The sequence below is a fragment of the Neovison vison genome, chromosome 12 (genome assembly GCF_020171115.1).
Source record: "Neovison vison isolate M4711 chromosome 12, ASM_NN_V1, whole genome shotgun sequence".
Taxonomy (NCBI): domain Eukaryota; kingdom Metazoa; phylum Chordata; class Mammalia; order Carnivora; family Mustelidae; genus Neogale; species Neogale vison.
In genome coordinates, this window is record NC_058102.1 from 5,790,885 (window position 1) to 5,805,171 (window position 14,287).

General features: G+C 54.5%; 1 protein-coding gene across 2 annotated transcripts; it reads left to right on the forward strand.

Annotated features, from left to right (window-relative positions):
• The first annotated feature begins 5,432 nt into the window (after nt 1–5,432).
• MCAT (malonyl-CoA-acyl carrier protein transacylase) lies at nt 5,433–13,896 on the forward strand. 2 transcript variants are annotated; one of them, XM_044229337.1, is made up of 4 exons: nt 5,433–5,861; nt 7,455–7,542; nt 10,219–10,436; nt 12,264–13,896. In XM_044229337.1, exons 1-4 carry the CDS (start codon nt 5,442–5,444, stop codon nt 12,675–12,677), a joined length of 1,140 nt encoding a protein of 379 aa, XP_044085272.1. In that variant the 5' UTR covers nt 5,433–5,441; the 3' UTR covers nt 12,678–13,896. The 2 variants fall into 2 exon arrangements, with proteins under 2 accessions (XP_044085272.1, XP_044085273.1); XM_044229338.1 differs by lacking the exon at nt 12,264–13,896 and adding an exon at nt 9,362–9,559 and having other exon boundaries at nt 10,219–10,275.
• Nucleotides 13,897–14,287: the final 391 nt, after the last annotated feature.

Sequence of the window (14,287 nt, forward strand, 5' to 3'; positions counted from 1 at the left end):
AGGCCGCCCTGCAGATGCTCGGCACTCAGTGAGGGGAGACTGCAACCGTCACGGTCCAGAGGTGGCCTCCAGCTGGCCGGGACACACCTTGATGGGCATGGCACCTCCAGCAGCAGGCCTTGGACCCCTCAGCTCGCCTGTGGGTGCTGCTTTATCACTGCAGCCCGGGGTCTGTTCTGGCCACCTTGGACTAACTTGGTCAAGCAGGGCCGCTCAGCCTGCAGGAGCCAAAGTGACCCAAACCGCTCCTTTGGGGACCATGTGAACTCTTGTCCCCAGCCATAGCGGCTAGCCTCCTGGGCGGCAGTCGGAAAAATTAAGCCCTGCCATGTTGGCCATTGTGAGCCCTTCCTGCTTCGACTGCTTTGATAAAAAGACAAGCATAATCCAGTCTGGACTGTTTCTTTTTCTTATGATTTTATTATTTTTTAAAGATTTTATTTATTTATTTGACAGAGATCACAAGTAGGCAGAGAGGCAGGCAGAGAGAGGAAGGGAAGCAGGCTCCCCGCTGAGCAAAGAGCCCGAGGCGGGGGGGGGGGGGGGGGGGCGGGGGGGGGGCTCAATCCCAGGACCCTAAGATCATGACCTGAGCCAACAGCAGAGGCTTTAACCCCCTGAGCCACCCAGGCACCCCTTTCTCCTAATTTTAAAAGAAATGAAAACATTTCCCTGGGTCCCTGAAAGTATTGTGGCCCTAGGCACTGCACCCGCCCTACTGGATGAACTCGGTCTGGCCACACCTCCCAGCAAGCGGTCAGCCCTCACCCTCTTCCTGTACGGAGGTGCCTGTGGCTTGGCCAAAGGGCACCCTTACCTCCCCCGGAAGACCCGGGGGGTGGGGGAGGAGACAAGGCAGCTTCCTCCAGCCTCACCCCTACTACACATGGGGCTCAAGGAAATTTCTGCCCCCAAGTGTCTGCTGCATGCCAGGGCCAAAGGGAGGGGCCGAGAACAAACACTCGAGGCTCCCTGCCCTCCTGAAGCCCTCCTGAAGCTCACACAACCTCAGAGGGGTTCACACTGGAGGTCTGCATGCAGATGCTCCCCCCACTGGTCTTGGAAGCTTCCCCTTACTGCTTTCTCCCTCCTGTCCAACTCCATGGACCCCTCCCGAGCCTGCGGAGCAGCCACTGTCCCTCCTCTGAGCAGCAGCTGCAGCCCCCAGGGTCCTGGGATCGAGCCCCGCATCGGGCTCTCTGCTCAGCAGGGAGCCTGCTTCCCTTCCTCTCTCCCTACTTGTGATCTCTGCCCGTCAAATAAATAAATAAAATATAAAAACAAACAAACAAACAAAAACCTACCTGTAGACTTGGTTGATCTAGGAACAAGGCATGGCAACACCCTCCCAAGCCCCGGAGGATTAACCCCACTTCACAGGCTCAGAGAGGATAGGAAACATCCCAGGATCACTGGGTCAGCCTTGGAGTCAGGATTCCCATTCAGGCACCCCCAGGATCTGCACTCTTAACCGGTGGGTCATTCAGCTTCCCGTTTCCAAGTGTGATTCAAGTACAGTATATCCTTGTATTTCATTTATGTATTTCATTTATTTCATTAATTACATGAGTGACTCAAATTTATTGCAAAGGAATTGGAAAACATGGAGGAAAAAAAAAATAAAGCAACTTCCTCTCCCACCGCCTAGAGCAAAGTACTGTCAACACTTCAGTGAGTGTTTGCATGACTTTTTCTTTTTTTTAAAAGATTGTATTTATTTATTTGACAGAGAGAGAGCAACCATGAGCATGGGGAGAGGGAGGGCCCCAAGGAACGGGAGAAGTGGACTCCCTGCTGAGCAAGGAGCGCAAGGCAGGGGCTCAATCCCAGGACCCTGGGATCATGACCTGAGCTGAAGCCAGACACTTAAGGACTGAACCACCCAGGTGCCCCTGCATGAATTTTTCTAAGCATATCACACCTATCTTTACAAGAATGCCTTCATGCTACAAATGATTTTATAATTTTTCTTCCCCTTACAATAAATCAGATGCCTCTTTCTACAGTAACAAACATTTGCTGCCTTGGTTTTCTTAATTGTGAAATGCTCCATACAAAGAAATGTATATAAAACACGGTAAGCTTTAAAATAATACTTAAAAGACACTTGAGTGTCCACGCCCCAGGTTAAGGAACAGGTGATTGCCAATGGCCCAGGGGCTTCCTGGTATTCTCTCTGATTCCTCCCTTTACCCCAAGGTCACCTCTCATTTAACTTGTGAGTTAAACATGACTTTGCTTTCCTTTAGAAAATTTTATTTTGAGGGGCGCCTGGGTGGCTCAGTGGGTTAAGCCGCTGCCTTCGGCTCAGGTCATGATCTCGGGGTCTTGGGATCGAGTCCCGCATCGGGCTCTCTGCTCAGCAGGGAGCCTGCTTCCTCCTCCTTCTCTCTACCTGCCTCTCTGCCTACCTGTGATCTCTCTCTGTCAAATAAATAAATAAAATCTTTAAAAAAAGAAAAAAGAAAAATTTTTTTGAGATTTCATTTCTTTATTTGAGAGAGAGCGCACACAAGCAGGGGGAGGGGCAAAGGGAGAGGGAGAAGCAGGCTCCCTGCTGAGTAGAGAGCCCACTGTGAGGCTCAATCCCAAGATGCTGGGAACATGATCTAAGCCTAAGGCAGATGCTTAACTGACTGAGCCACCCAGGCACCCCCCTGCTTTAGTATGTTTAATTTCCAAGAGATTCTTATTTGCTTTCTAAATGTTCTTTTTAAATATACCTTTCTGTTCATTTTTCATGGTTACAGCCAGTTCTCTTACCTCTCAACTATCTGTGATAGTTTTCTTTAAAAAAGTTATTTTCTGGGCGCCTGGGTGGCTCAGTGGGTTAAGCCGCTGCCTTCGGCTCAGGTCATGATCTCAGGGTCCTGGTATCGAGTCCCGCATCGGGCTCTCTGCTCAGCAGGGAGCCTGCTTCCTCCTCTCTCTCTGCCTGCCTCTCTGCCTACTTGTGATCTCTGTCTGTCAAATAAATAAATAAAATCTTTAAAAAAAAATTATTTTCTTCTCAGTATCTAAATCCTATGCATTGTGGTTTTTTTTTTTTAAAGATTTTATTTATTTATTAGAGAGAGAGAGGGAGAGAGAGCAAGCACAGGCAGACAGAATGGCAGGCAAAGGGAGAGGGAGAAGCAGGCTCCCTGCCAAGCAAGGAGCCCGATGTGGGACTCGATCCCAGAACGCTGGGATCATGACCTGAGCCGAAGGCAGCTGCTTAACCAACTGAGCCACCCAGGCGTCCCCATTGTGGGTTTTTTGTTTTTGTTTTCTGTTTGTAAGAGGCTTTCCTCAGATGCTTGGGAATTCTTGGCTGGCTGCTCATGATTAGGAGGGAAGAAAATATGTCTATGCACGGCATTTGTTGGTTGAGCATCACTGTAAGTTGGAACCTGGGGGCCCATTTGTCTGGGTACTTCCAGGACTGTCAATGTCTTTCAGATTTCTTGTTGGACTAGTCAGATTCCCCAGGGTCCCTTAGTCACTTATGTGGAGGGTAAGGGTCTAGCTTTGGGTTTCTGGGAGCTTAGTGGGGGAGAACACCCCGCATTCAGTATTCACCTATTTTGGCAAAGTACCCACATTCAGCTCTGTCCCTGGCCCATCCAGCCCTTTCCAGAGCTAAACCCCAGATGTTTGCCATAATGAAGGAGGGGCATCACTTAGTAGCTAGAGACAGCGGTCTAAAGATCTGTTCTTCAGAGATACCTTCAAACAGTCCTCTTTATTTTAACCTTCTTTCACCCTTAGCTCTACAAGCGGCTAGAGCTGCCGGTCCCCAAGCTTTTGAGAGGACAAGCTTTTGTATGGAGGACGGTGGCTTAGCTCTCCACACTGTTCAGAAGAATTCGGTTGTCCGGGGCGTCTGGGTGGCTCAGTGGGTTAAAACCTCCGCCTTCAGATCAGGTCATGATCCCAGAGTCCTGGGATAATAAAATAATTATTTTATATTATTATTTATTATATTATTTATTATTTTATTATTAGCTCAAAAGGGTTCTTTCCTTTCCTGTTCTCCCAGTCCTTGTGGATTAAGGTCTTTAGAAGTTTCCCCTCCTGCGGATTTATGGGCTTCCGCAGGCAGAGTGAGCTCTGCTCACGTCTTAACCTGAGAATCTCCTCCGCGTCTCTGATGACCACAGAGTGGTATAGGTTTGCCGGAACCCCGTTTAACGAATCTCCTCTTGTCCAATATAGGGCTTTCCCCCACTTTTTCCTTGTCAAAAGCAAGGCTGCATTGGCTGTTCCGAGTTAGGACTCTGCGCATCGGATTCATTTTTTTTTTTTTAAGATTTTTATTTATTTATTTAACAGAGATCACAAGTAGGCAGAGAAGCAGGCAGAGAGAGAGAGAGGAAGGGAAGCAGGCTCCCAGCTGAGCAGAGAGCCCGATGCGGGACTCGATCCCAGGACTCTGGGATCATGACCTGAGCCGAAGGCAGAAGCTTTAACCCACTGAGCCACCCAGGTCTGCGATTCGGTTTCTTAGACAAACTCCCTGAAGTCGCTTTGCTGGTGTAATTCCGTCTAGGTCTCTCTCGTTATGTGTGTGTTGGGGCGTGGGGGTGTCTGTCGGTCTCCCCGGCCCGCAGGCGGGCAGGCAGGAAACGAGAGAGGAGCAGAGGGCAGGTGGGGGTCGGAGGGGTGAGGCGTGAGGTCGGACCCGCCTCCCGCCCTGCGCCGAAGCCCGGAACCATCTCGGATCCCGCTTCCGTCTCTAACCACCTGCGCCTCACGTCTCGGAGACTTCGACCAGGGCTGGAGGATGGCGGCACCCGCCATCGCGCGGCTGGGAGGCATCAAAGAAGCTGATGTCGGGCGCCTGGGTGGCTCAGTGGGTTAAGCCTCTGCCTTCGGCTCAGGTCATGATCTCAGGGTCCTGGGATGGAGCCCCGCATCGGGCTCTCTGCTCAGCAGGGAGCCTGCTTCCTCCTCTCTCTCTGCCTACTTGTGATCTCCCTCTGTCAAATAAATAAATAAAATCTTAAAAAAAAAAAAGAAGAAGAAGAAGAAGAAGAAGCTGATGTCTGAGAAATGTCCGGGGGGCGGACTCGAACCGGCGACTTCCGCGGGCCCGCGCGGTTTGCAGGGGAGACGGGGGCAGAGCTGCTCGCCGGCGGACGGCACGGCGCCGCTGAGAAACCAGACGAGAAGCAACGCGGGAGCGTCTCACACCCGCGCACGGGCGAGGTGGAAAGAGCGAGACACCGCGTTCGCTGTTCGTTCAGGATCTGCCGGAGGACGGCGGGGCGGCGCGGGCTTTGCTCGCTCCTGCGCGGGTTTCCCTACGCGCCCGGGGCCGGAACTCGTCCGCGCGGAACCTTTCTTCCCGCCCCCGGGTGCCGCTGCCCGCCCGGCGGGAAATGCGTCAGGGACCGCGCCGCGCCGCCGCCCCCCGGCCTCCGTCGCCGCGGTAACGCGCGGCGGGCCCCGGCCTCACCATGAGCCTGCGGGCGGCGCGGGCCGCGTGGGCCCGGGGCTGGGGCGCCGGTTGCCGCCGCGGCGCCGCGGACTTCCCGCTGCCCCCGCCGCGCGCCGTGGACGTGGCGGAGCTGCTGCGAGACGCCACGGCCGCGGAGGAAGAGCCGCGGGAGGCGGCGGCGCGGCGGCCGCCGGGCCAGTGCTCGGTGCTGCTCTTCCCGGGCCAGGGCAGCCAGGTGGTGGGCATGGGCCGGGGGCTGCTCCGCTACCCGCGCGTCCGCGAGCTCTACGCCGCCGCCCGCAGCGTGCTGGGCTACGACCTGCTGGAGCTGAGCCTGCACGGGCCGCAGGAGGCCCTGGACCGCACGGCGCACTGCCAGCCCGCCGTCTTCGTGGCCTCGCTGGCCGCCGTGGAGAAGCTGCATCACCTGCAGCCCGCGGTGAGGCCCGCCGCCCGCCGGGGAGGACGCGCTGTGCCCGGGCTCCCGCCTGCCAGGCGCGCTCTCCCGCGGGGGACGCAGTGGGCGGAGGCTTGTCCAGGTCCCGCCGAGGAGGGAACGGGGTGGGGGTGGGGGCGGCGCTGGGGCAGCCCGCGCGTTAGGGGAGGGGTCTGGGCACTAAAACGTGGTGTGAGCGGCGGGGCGTGTTAAGTGCGGTGTCGCAGAGCGGAAAACAGCAAGGAAAGCAGCTGAGGAGTCGGGGCTGGACTGCGATTTTATTCTACTTATTTTTTAAAAGTTACTATTATTATTATTATTACTACTACTACTACTATTCTTTACATCCACCCTGGGGCCAAACTCACGACCCTCAGATCAAGAGTCGCATGTCCCACCTACAGAGCCTCGGCTGCGATTTTAAAATTTTTATTTATTTTGTGTGTGTGTTTATTTTTTTTTTAATTTGAATTCAGTTAATTAACATGTAATGTTTTATCAGTTTCCGAGGTAGAGTTCAGGGATTCTGCAGGTGCATATAACACCCTGTGCTCGTTCCATCAGTGCCCCTGAACGGTTTTTTAAAAATATTTTTTAAGATTTTATTTGTTTATTTGACAGAGTTCACAAGTAGGCAGAGAGGCAGACAGAGAGAGCGAGAGGGAAGCAGGCTCCCTGCTGCCCAGAGAGCCCGCCCGGGCTCCATCCCAGGACCCTGAGATCATGACCTGAGCCGAAGGCAGAGGCTTTAACCCACTGAGCCACCCAGGCGCCCCGCCCCTGAACGATTTTAAATGATCCTCAGTCATTTGTTACTAAATGATTTTAGACGGATGAACTCCAACCTTGAATGAGGGCCCATTAAGAGGATGGTGTGAGTATGTCACTGCACTTGAAGGTGTGAATTGGTGGCTGTTATCATTTGATAATATCAGAACAGTAAACCTGAAGCTTCTGCTGTGAACCCTGCACTCCATTCTCACAACAACCGCCGTCAGGGAAACAGTTATTTTGTGGGTGAGGCAAGGAGACTCGGAGACGTAACGGAATTAGTGAAGTGGTGGGCATTCACAGAGCCCTAACCCTCGGCCAGGTCTGTGCTTAAGCTCTTGAGAGACCTTATTTTGGTGTCATCCCAGGAGCCCTGTGAGGTAGGTCCTGCCCTTTCCCCATCCCGCAGATGGGACAGCCGAGGCTCGAAGTTAGGGAACTCTCCCAAGCTAAGAATCAAATTCAAGAGACTGAGTCACTCTCTCCTCTGCGTAGTTCCCTCCGGCTCCCTGGGCCTGAGAGGCATCTCCAGGGCAGATACAGAAGGATCCAGAGCCCTGCTTTGGAGACTCGGCTCCACCAGAATCAGGCAGCGGGCTTCAACCTTGCCGGCAAAGTTCCTCATCAGTAAAAGGGCTGGTTCAGGGCTTGTCAAGGCCTCTTCTGTTTGTATCCTCTTCTAGCCAGAGCCCCAGGCTGGTGGCTCCCCACTCCTGGCTCCCTGAGCCTCTGAACACCCTGCCGGCTTGCAGTGCAGAGCCCTGGACTGAACCCCTTGCCCCTACCCCTAGACTTTGGCCTCATGTCCTGCATCTGTCACTACAGGTGATTGAGAACTGTGTTGCTGCTGCTGGATTCAGTGTGGGAGAATTTGCAGCCCTAGTGTTTGCTGGAGCCATGGAATTTTCTGAAGGTACACAGGAAGGGTTTGGTTTTGTGCCGGGGTGTTTTCTTGCTGGGTTCGCTGGGGACCAAGGACACTGCCAAAAATAATTCTGGAGCCACTCGGGTGATGGAGAAGGGAGCACATGGGCGAGAATGACGTTGGGAGGACCAAACTTTACCTTTGAATCTCTTTTAAGCCTGAAGGGTTCGCCGGGGATTTTCTTTTCGTAGTCTCCTGAACTCTGCTTGCTTGACTGTCCCCCACCCTGTCCTGGGCGCTCTCAGTCCACTCCCACAGCACCAGTGCCGGTCATGGGACAGATGGCCAGCAGATAGTCCTGGAGTGAAAAAGTAAATGAATGTTTGATCGTGAGCATACTAGTTTCACTTAAGATTTTTGCTCATAGTGAAACCAGTTAAACTGTTTTGCTTATAGTTAAATAGAAGCAAAGGATGTGAACAGACCCTTCTCCAAAGAAGATCTATAGAAATGGCCAACAGGCATGCGAAGAGATATTCAGCATCACTAATCATTAGGGACGTGCAGATCAAAACCACACCTTATACCCACTAGGGTGGCTTCGATTAAAAAATATATAATAAGAATAAGTGCTGGCAAGAATGTGAACAAATCGGACCCTCAGGGACACCTGGGTGGCTCTGTCGGTTAAGCGGCGGCTGCCTTCAGCTCAGGTCATGATCCTAGGGTCCTGGGATCGAGTCCCGCATCAGGCTCCTTCCTCAGCGGAGAGCCTGCTTCTCTCTTTCACTCTCCCTTTGTGTTCTCCCCTACCCCAAATAAATAAATAAAAATCTTACAAAGGAAAGAAAACAGGACCTGCAGACGTGGCTAGAGAGTGTAAAATGGTGCAGCCACTGTGGAAACCAGTTTGACGGGTCAAGCCGTTGCCCACAGAACTACCGTACGGCCCAGTGGTTCTGCAGAATATGCCTAAGAAATAAAAACATACGTCCACACAGAGAAACCTGTGCACAAACATTCCCAACAGTGTTCAGAATAGCTCCAAGGTGGAAACAGCCCAGATGCCCCTCATCAGCACAAATCGTGCTCGGTCCGTGCAGTGAGTGTCCTTCCGCCGTAGCAGGGATAAAGGGCTGTTGCGCGCCACCACCCAGATGAGCCTTCAAAGCCTGCTCGGTGAGACAGGAGGCCCCTTTTGTGTGAAATGTCCTGAATGTGCAAATCCAGAGACAGCGGCTAGAGGTTCCAGGGGTGGAGGGCAGGGGAGAGGAGAGATGGGGAGTGATACGGAGTGTTTATGGAAGGAGGGCAAGCTTTGAAACTAGAGCCGGCTGGTGGTTTACCAGTGAACTACACATTTGAAACATTGTATTTTATGTATTTATTTTACTTCAGTGTTTTATTTTTTTTACTTCGGGTGCTTTTAAAATAACAGCATTATGGCACCGTTAAGGAAATGCTAAAAAATGCTGCATATGCACATCTCCAAATAAAACTTTTATACACACATAGTTTTCTGCGCACGTAAATGCATAGCTAGAGCCTGTGTATGTCCTTTGTTTTCTCACTTGACATTTTGCAGTTGTTAATGCCTGCACAGGAGGACTTCCCCGTGCCCTCTCCACTTTCCTGTGGGTTCTCGGCTACTTCCGAGACATTGTATTTGCTGTCATTGTATTTGCTCTGCAGTTTGCTCCCTGTCTGTGTAAGGGGCCAAGAGTCCAGTACAAATGTATGTAGGTGCTGAGGGAAAGCAGGTGTGTTAGGAGGGGAGCAGGCTGTGCCCTCAGAGCCTCTCTGTGGTCCCAGGAAACTCTGGACTAGTCCCTTAACCTCTCCTTGGCCCCGTCATCCCCTCGCCCAGGAGCAGACCCAGGACCGGGAGGACAGATGTCCAGTCGTCACAGGACTTCTTACATCATGATCGTGGGAGCTGCCTGCCCCGGGCACAGACCTCTCACCTTGCACTTGAGCTGCACGCACCAGGGGCTCTGCATTGCTCTTCCATTGCCCTTGGCAGTGGCAGCTTCTCCAGCTCCAAGTGGGGGCAGTAAAGCCTGATGTATGGGACTGCTGTGGTATTGAAACTTTCATTCCCAGTTTTTGCAACAATCCAGGCAGATTAGATAGTATCCTCCTCATTCTGCTAACTGAAAATTTGACCGGAAAGGGCATGACTTGTCCAAAACACTGTATGTGGCTCAGAGTCTGCTCCTGTGCACCCCGCTCCCCGCACCAGGCTTTCTCACCGGCAGCCCGTCAACATTTTGGACCAGATACTAACTTGGTGGTGGGGCCCTGCATTGTAGGATGTGGGGCGGCATCCCTGACTTCCCCAGATGTCCGTAGCAAACGTACCTGCCCCCTCCACGCACACACACACTCGGCTGTTGTGACAATCACAAGTGCCCCCAGACCTTGCCTTGAGGCAAAATCACACCTGGCTAAGGACCCCCATCCCACAGCAAGCCAGCTTTAAGGCTGCGAACTCCGTGTTTTCACGTGTATAGTGCCAAGGACGGCACCTGCCTCTCAGGATGGTGGTGCCGTCTTGGCAAAGTAGATAGAGAGAGGAAGAACCATGGCCCTGGGGACTGCTGGTAACTACCAGGTCCGCATCTCCAGCACGCTGTGTGAACTCGTGCTTTGTCTCGCAGATCTGGGCTTCCCCCACTTCCCCACATGCCCTGATTTTTTCCAAATGCACTTCTTTCTGGATAGGTTTATATGCAGTGAAAGTCCGAGCTGAGGCCATGCAGGAAGCCTCGGAAGCTGTCCCCAGCGGGATGTTGTCTGTCCTCGGCCAGCCTCAGTCCAAGTTCAACATCGCGTGTTTGGAAGCCCAGGAGCACTGCAAGACTTTGGGCATAGAGAGCCCCGTGTGCGAGGTGGCCAACTACCTCTTTCCTGATTGCCGGGTGATATCAGGACATCTGGAGGTTGGTGCTGATGGGAACAGCCTTCCTAGACCCCAATCCACAGAGAATGTTGGAACTGTCCCACCCACACTAGGAAGCCCATGGTGGTGTGATGGGTGCTGCACTCCGTCTCCCATCCCATGAGGCCTTGCCCGTCTGCCCGGTGTCTGTGTGAATCTCCTCTAACCAGCGAGTCTCTCTCGTGACAGTCCTGGGAGGATAGGACGGTGGGTGACAGTGGCCCCACGCTGCTTGCGGAGCTCATTGCTCGTTCCCATTAGTGGCCTTGGAAACCCCGGAAGTGGGTGGGGAGGGGCCCCAAACCAGGGCTGGCATCTCCTCGCGCAGCCCCCGCACAGCTGGGTGCGCGGGTGGACGACCCCTCGGATTCTCAGCGTCCGCCTTTCGGTGCCAAAGCAGAGAGCTCAGGTGAGGGCAGGGCTTCCCTGAGCAGGAGGGTCCCTTTGCAACCACGGATGATGGGACAAAAAACCCTTGGCCTTTGCCTCCTGGGCCCTGAGGCTGTGGCCTTGGCCTTGATTCCTGTGGGCCCCGCCTAGGGTGTGGGCTGGATGAGTCCACAGGCCTTAAATGTGGAAGGCACTTGGAGATGCTGAAATGATGCGTTGGCCTCCTGCAGGGCGGGGCCCACAGAGACGGGTGAGCAAGTGCCATCCAGCCGGACACCCGAAACCTTCCTGCCCTCTGGGGGCACATGCGGCCATCGGGGCACACGCAGCCATCCCATCACATGGTTTTTTTCCAGTGGACCTGGATGGGCTCGGCATACAAGACAATTGCTAACCGTCACGTAGCACTTGGGCACCGGAGTTTACCTTGATAACCTGTGAGATAACTAGGGTGCTCCCCTTTTTCTAGATGAGGGAACTGAGGCAAGGAGAGGTAAGGCACAATCACCCAAGGTCAGGCAGCTGCTGGGACCTTGACTCACTTTCAGTCGTCCCGGGAACAGCAGGCCCAGCCCGAACGCCGCTGCGGCTGGTGACAGGCCAGAGACAGGGTCAGAGAGATGGCGACAGACAGATCAGCCACAGGACGCCCTTCGGCGAGAAGGGCCATCTGGATGGCAGGCCCCAGGCCGTGTCCTGGAGGCCTAGGGTCTCTTAAGAATATCTAATATTTTAAAAATATTTGTGAATTGTGTTGTTTGCAAACAGGGCCCAGTTTGGGCCTCTTAGCCTGGGAGGCCCCGTCTGAGCTGAGACGCCCCTCAAGGCAAGGCTTTTGGCTTCCAGGAGACAGAGCTCCTTTCTTGTCTAGAGTAAGCTCAGATGATGGGCTTCTGATCAAAAGACACGAGGCTTGGAGTCTCCAGAATTTTCATCTCGAGGGTTACGGCGTAGTAAGAAAACGGGCTTGTTAGAAACTGTGAAGGGTAGCGGGCTTATAATTGAAAACTCACACTAGACAGTGTGCTCTCACGTTGTCAGACTCCTTCACACCTCCCGTCCCATCGCTTCCCAGCAACGGCGCGAAGCCGCTGCGATCATGCTCATTTTGTGGATGACAGACGGCGAGAGGCTGAGTTAGAGTGGGGAGCTGGGGGGGACACGGCTCCCAGCCTCGGCCTTTCAGCCGCCTGCCCGGGTGGGCTGTGTGAACAGTCACGGCCCCAGAGGAGGACTTCTGGGCCACCGTGTACATGACTGGTTTGTACTGGAACAAAGAGGGAAGGGAGCCCGTCCTCGAACCTGTCTGCGGGGTGAAGCATGTGGAGGTGCCCATAGCATCTTCTGTCCGCAGAACCGGGGCCAGGGGAAGCCGCCTCGCCATGCGTTTCCTCCCCTAAGATGTCCTTGGCTGAAACTTCCTTTCTTTTCCTTCTAGGCGCTGCAGTTCCTGCGGGAGAATTCCTCCAAGTATCACTTCAGGCGCACCAAGATGCTGCCCGTTAGCGGGGGCTTCCATACCCGCCTCATGGAGCCGGCCTTGGAGCCCCTCGAACAAGTTCTAAAGTCGATCGGTGTCAGGAAGCCTCTGGTGTCTGTCCACTCAAACGTCGACGGGAACAGATACATGCACCCCAGACACATCCAGAAGCTGCTGGTGCGGCAGGTGGTCTCCCCGGTGAAGTGGGAGCAGACGATGCATGCCATTTACGAGAGGAAGAGGGGCACGGAGTTCCCCCAGACTTTCGAGGTGGGGCCCGGGAAGCAGCTGGGAGCCATCCTGAAGAGCTGCAACCTGCAGGCCTGGAAGTCGTACCGGCACGTGGAGGTGCTGGAGGATGGCGGGACCTAGACCGGGCCCCTGCCCCCGCGGCGGGGTGGCAGGGGCGCAGCTTAGGAGGGAGAAGGGGACCCAGTCGGCGCTGCAGCGGGCTTGGACCTGCCCCGTCTGTCCCTAGGCCTCCTCGTCCAAGTGACTGGAACACTGTTTGCAAAGTGCTTTGAAGGCCACATAAAAAGCCCAAAAGCGAGTATTTCTTGACCTGCCGAGGCCCGTTTCTTCCCCTGAGATATGTTTCAGGGCTGGGGGGAAGCTGCAGCAGGGCCAGAAGAGTCCCGGGGACCCCAGAGGCAGATCTCACACCTCTGGGCCTGTCGCGCCCTACCCCATCACCACGTGGGGACCATCTGCATACTGGAGTGGCCACCAGGCAGGCTAGTGCCAGAGGGGCCCCCATTGCCCCGTGAGCCCGTGTGTCCCCACAGCCGGAATCTGAGCCCTTTAGTCACTGGAAGCAAAGGGCTTCCAGACGTAGCTGGCCTTGGCAGCCATTCTGTCCATCCCACACTCTGTCGCTGGGAGACTCTGTCCCGCACCAGTTTATCTTCCCAACAGCCAGTACTGAGCACCTGCCAGCTACCTGTGAGTGAGCGGCCTCCCCCCTTGGGGGGAAGAGGTCCTTAGCCAGGCAGGAAGCGTGTAAGGAGGCTGGCTGAGGGCCTGGTTTCCCTGAAGACGATGATCGCTAAGGATCTGCTCGGTGCCTGTGACCTCCCATGGCACAGCCACACCCTGGGAGCAGACCAGGGTTCTGGACATGGGCGGCCCCGCTGATGACAAGCAGAAGTCACGTTCTGGACGTCTCGGTGGCTTTTTTCCTTCCCATCAGCGATAGTGGGAAACTCGTCCGGGTATGAGATCTCTGTGTTTGTCCATAAATGCTGGCTGTGGTGTAGACGCCTTGTCAAATCAGGGGTAGCTTTCGCATTTTCAGTTCTGCAGGGTTTCTCAGCAGGGGTGCCGTCAGCCTCTGCACAGAACTGGCCTTCTTTGCATGGGACTATCACGCACAGCGTGGGCCGCTGTCCTGGCTCCCGGCCGCTCTGCGCCAGGAGCCCTTCCAGATGTCATGACCCCCCCAACATGTCCACATGTGTCCACAGCCCTGGCCGAGAGCCCTGCATAGAACGAGGGAAACTGATCTGTCCCATGGCCTGAGTCTGTGTTCTCAGACAGAGTTCAGTGGAGAACAATCTCTTAAAACTTCCATTTTAAGAAATTTTCAAACATTTGCAAAGAAACTTGCTATTATTATTATTGTTGGTGGTGGGCAGCAAAGTGAAGTTTGGGGAGTAGTACAGAGCTCCCCAAGAGGGAGGGGACCCAGAGGGTTGCCCGAACCTTGCTATTATTTTGAAAGAGTGCGGAGTCTGTTGGAACCCTCTTCCAAGCGCTGCGCTAGCCAGCGACCCTGGGACTCTGCAGTCTGGGCTCAGGTGCTCTGGCTGTGCTGTGGGCAGGACAGCATCGCAGCCACACTCTGCAGAGCGTGGTCCCACCTAAGGGAGCCCCGGAGAAGCGGCGGAGGGTGAGTGTTCCCGCGTGGCAGGCCTTTCTGCTTCTCTGGGCATGGCCCTTCTCCTCAGGGTCCGGCCAGGCTCCAGGCCAGAGGAGGGAGAAGG

Bases quoted from the DNA above. Each gene is read 5' to 3' on its own strand.
- MCAT (XM_044229337.1), top strand. From the start codon at position 5,442: ATGAGCCTGCGGGCGGCGCGGGCCGCGTGGGCCCGGGGCTGGGGCGCC. The intron at 7,543-10,218 runs GTACACAGGAAG...CTTTCTGGATAG, and splicing joins AGCCATGGAATTTTCTGAAG to GTTTATATGCAGTGAAAGTC. The intron at 10,437-12,263 runs GTTGGTGCTGAT...TTTTCCTTCTAG, and splicing joins TGATATCAGGACATCTGGAG to GCGCTGCAGTTCCTGCGGGA.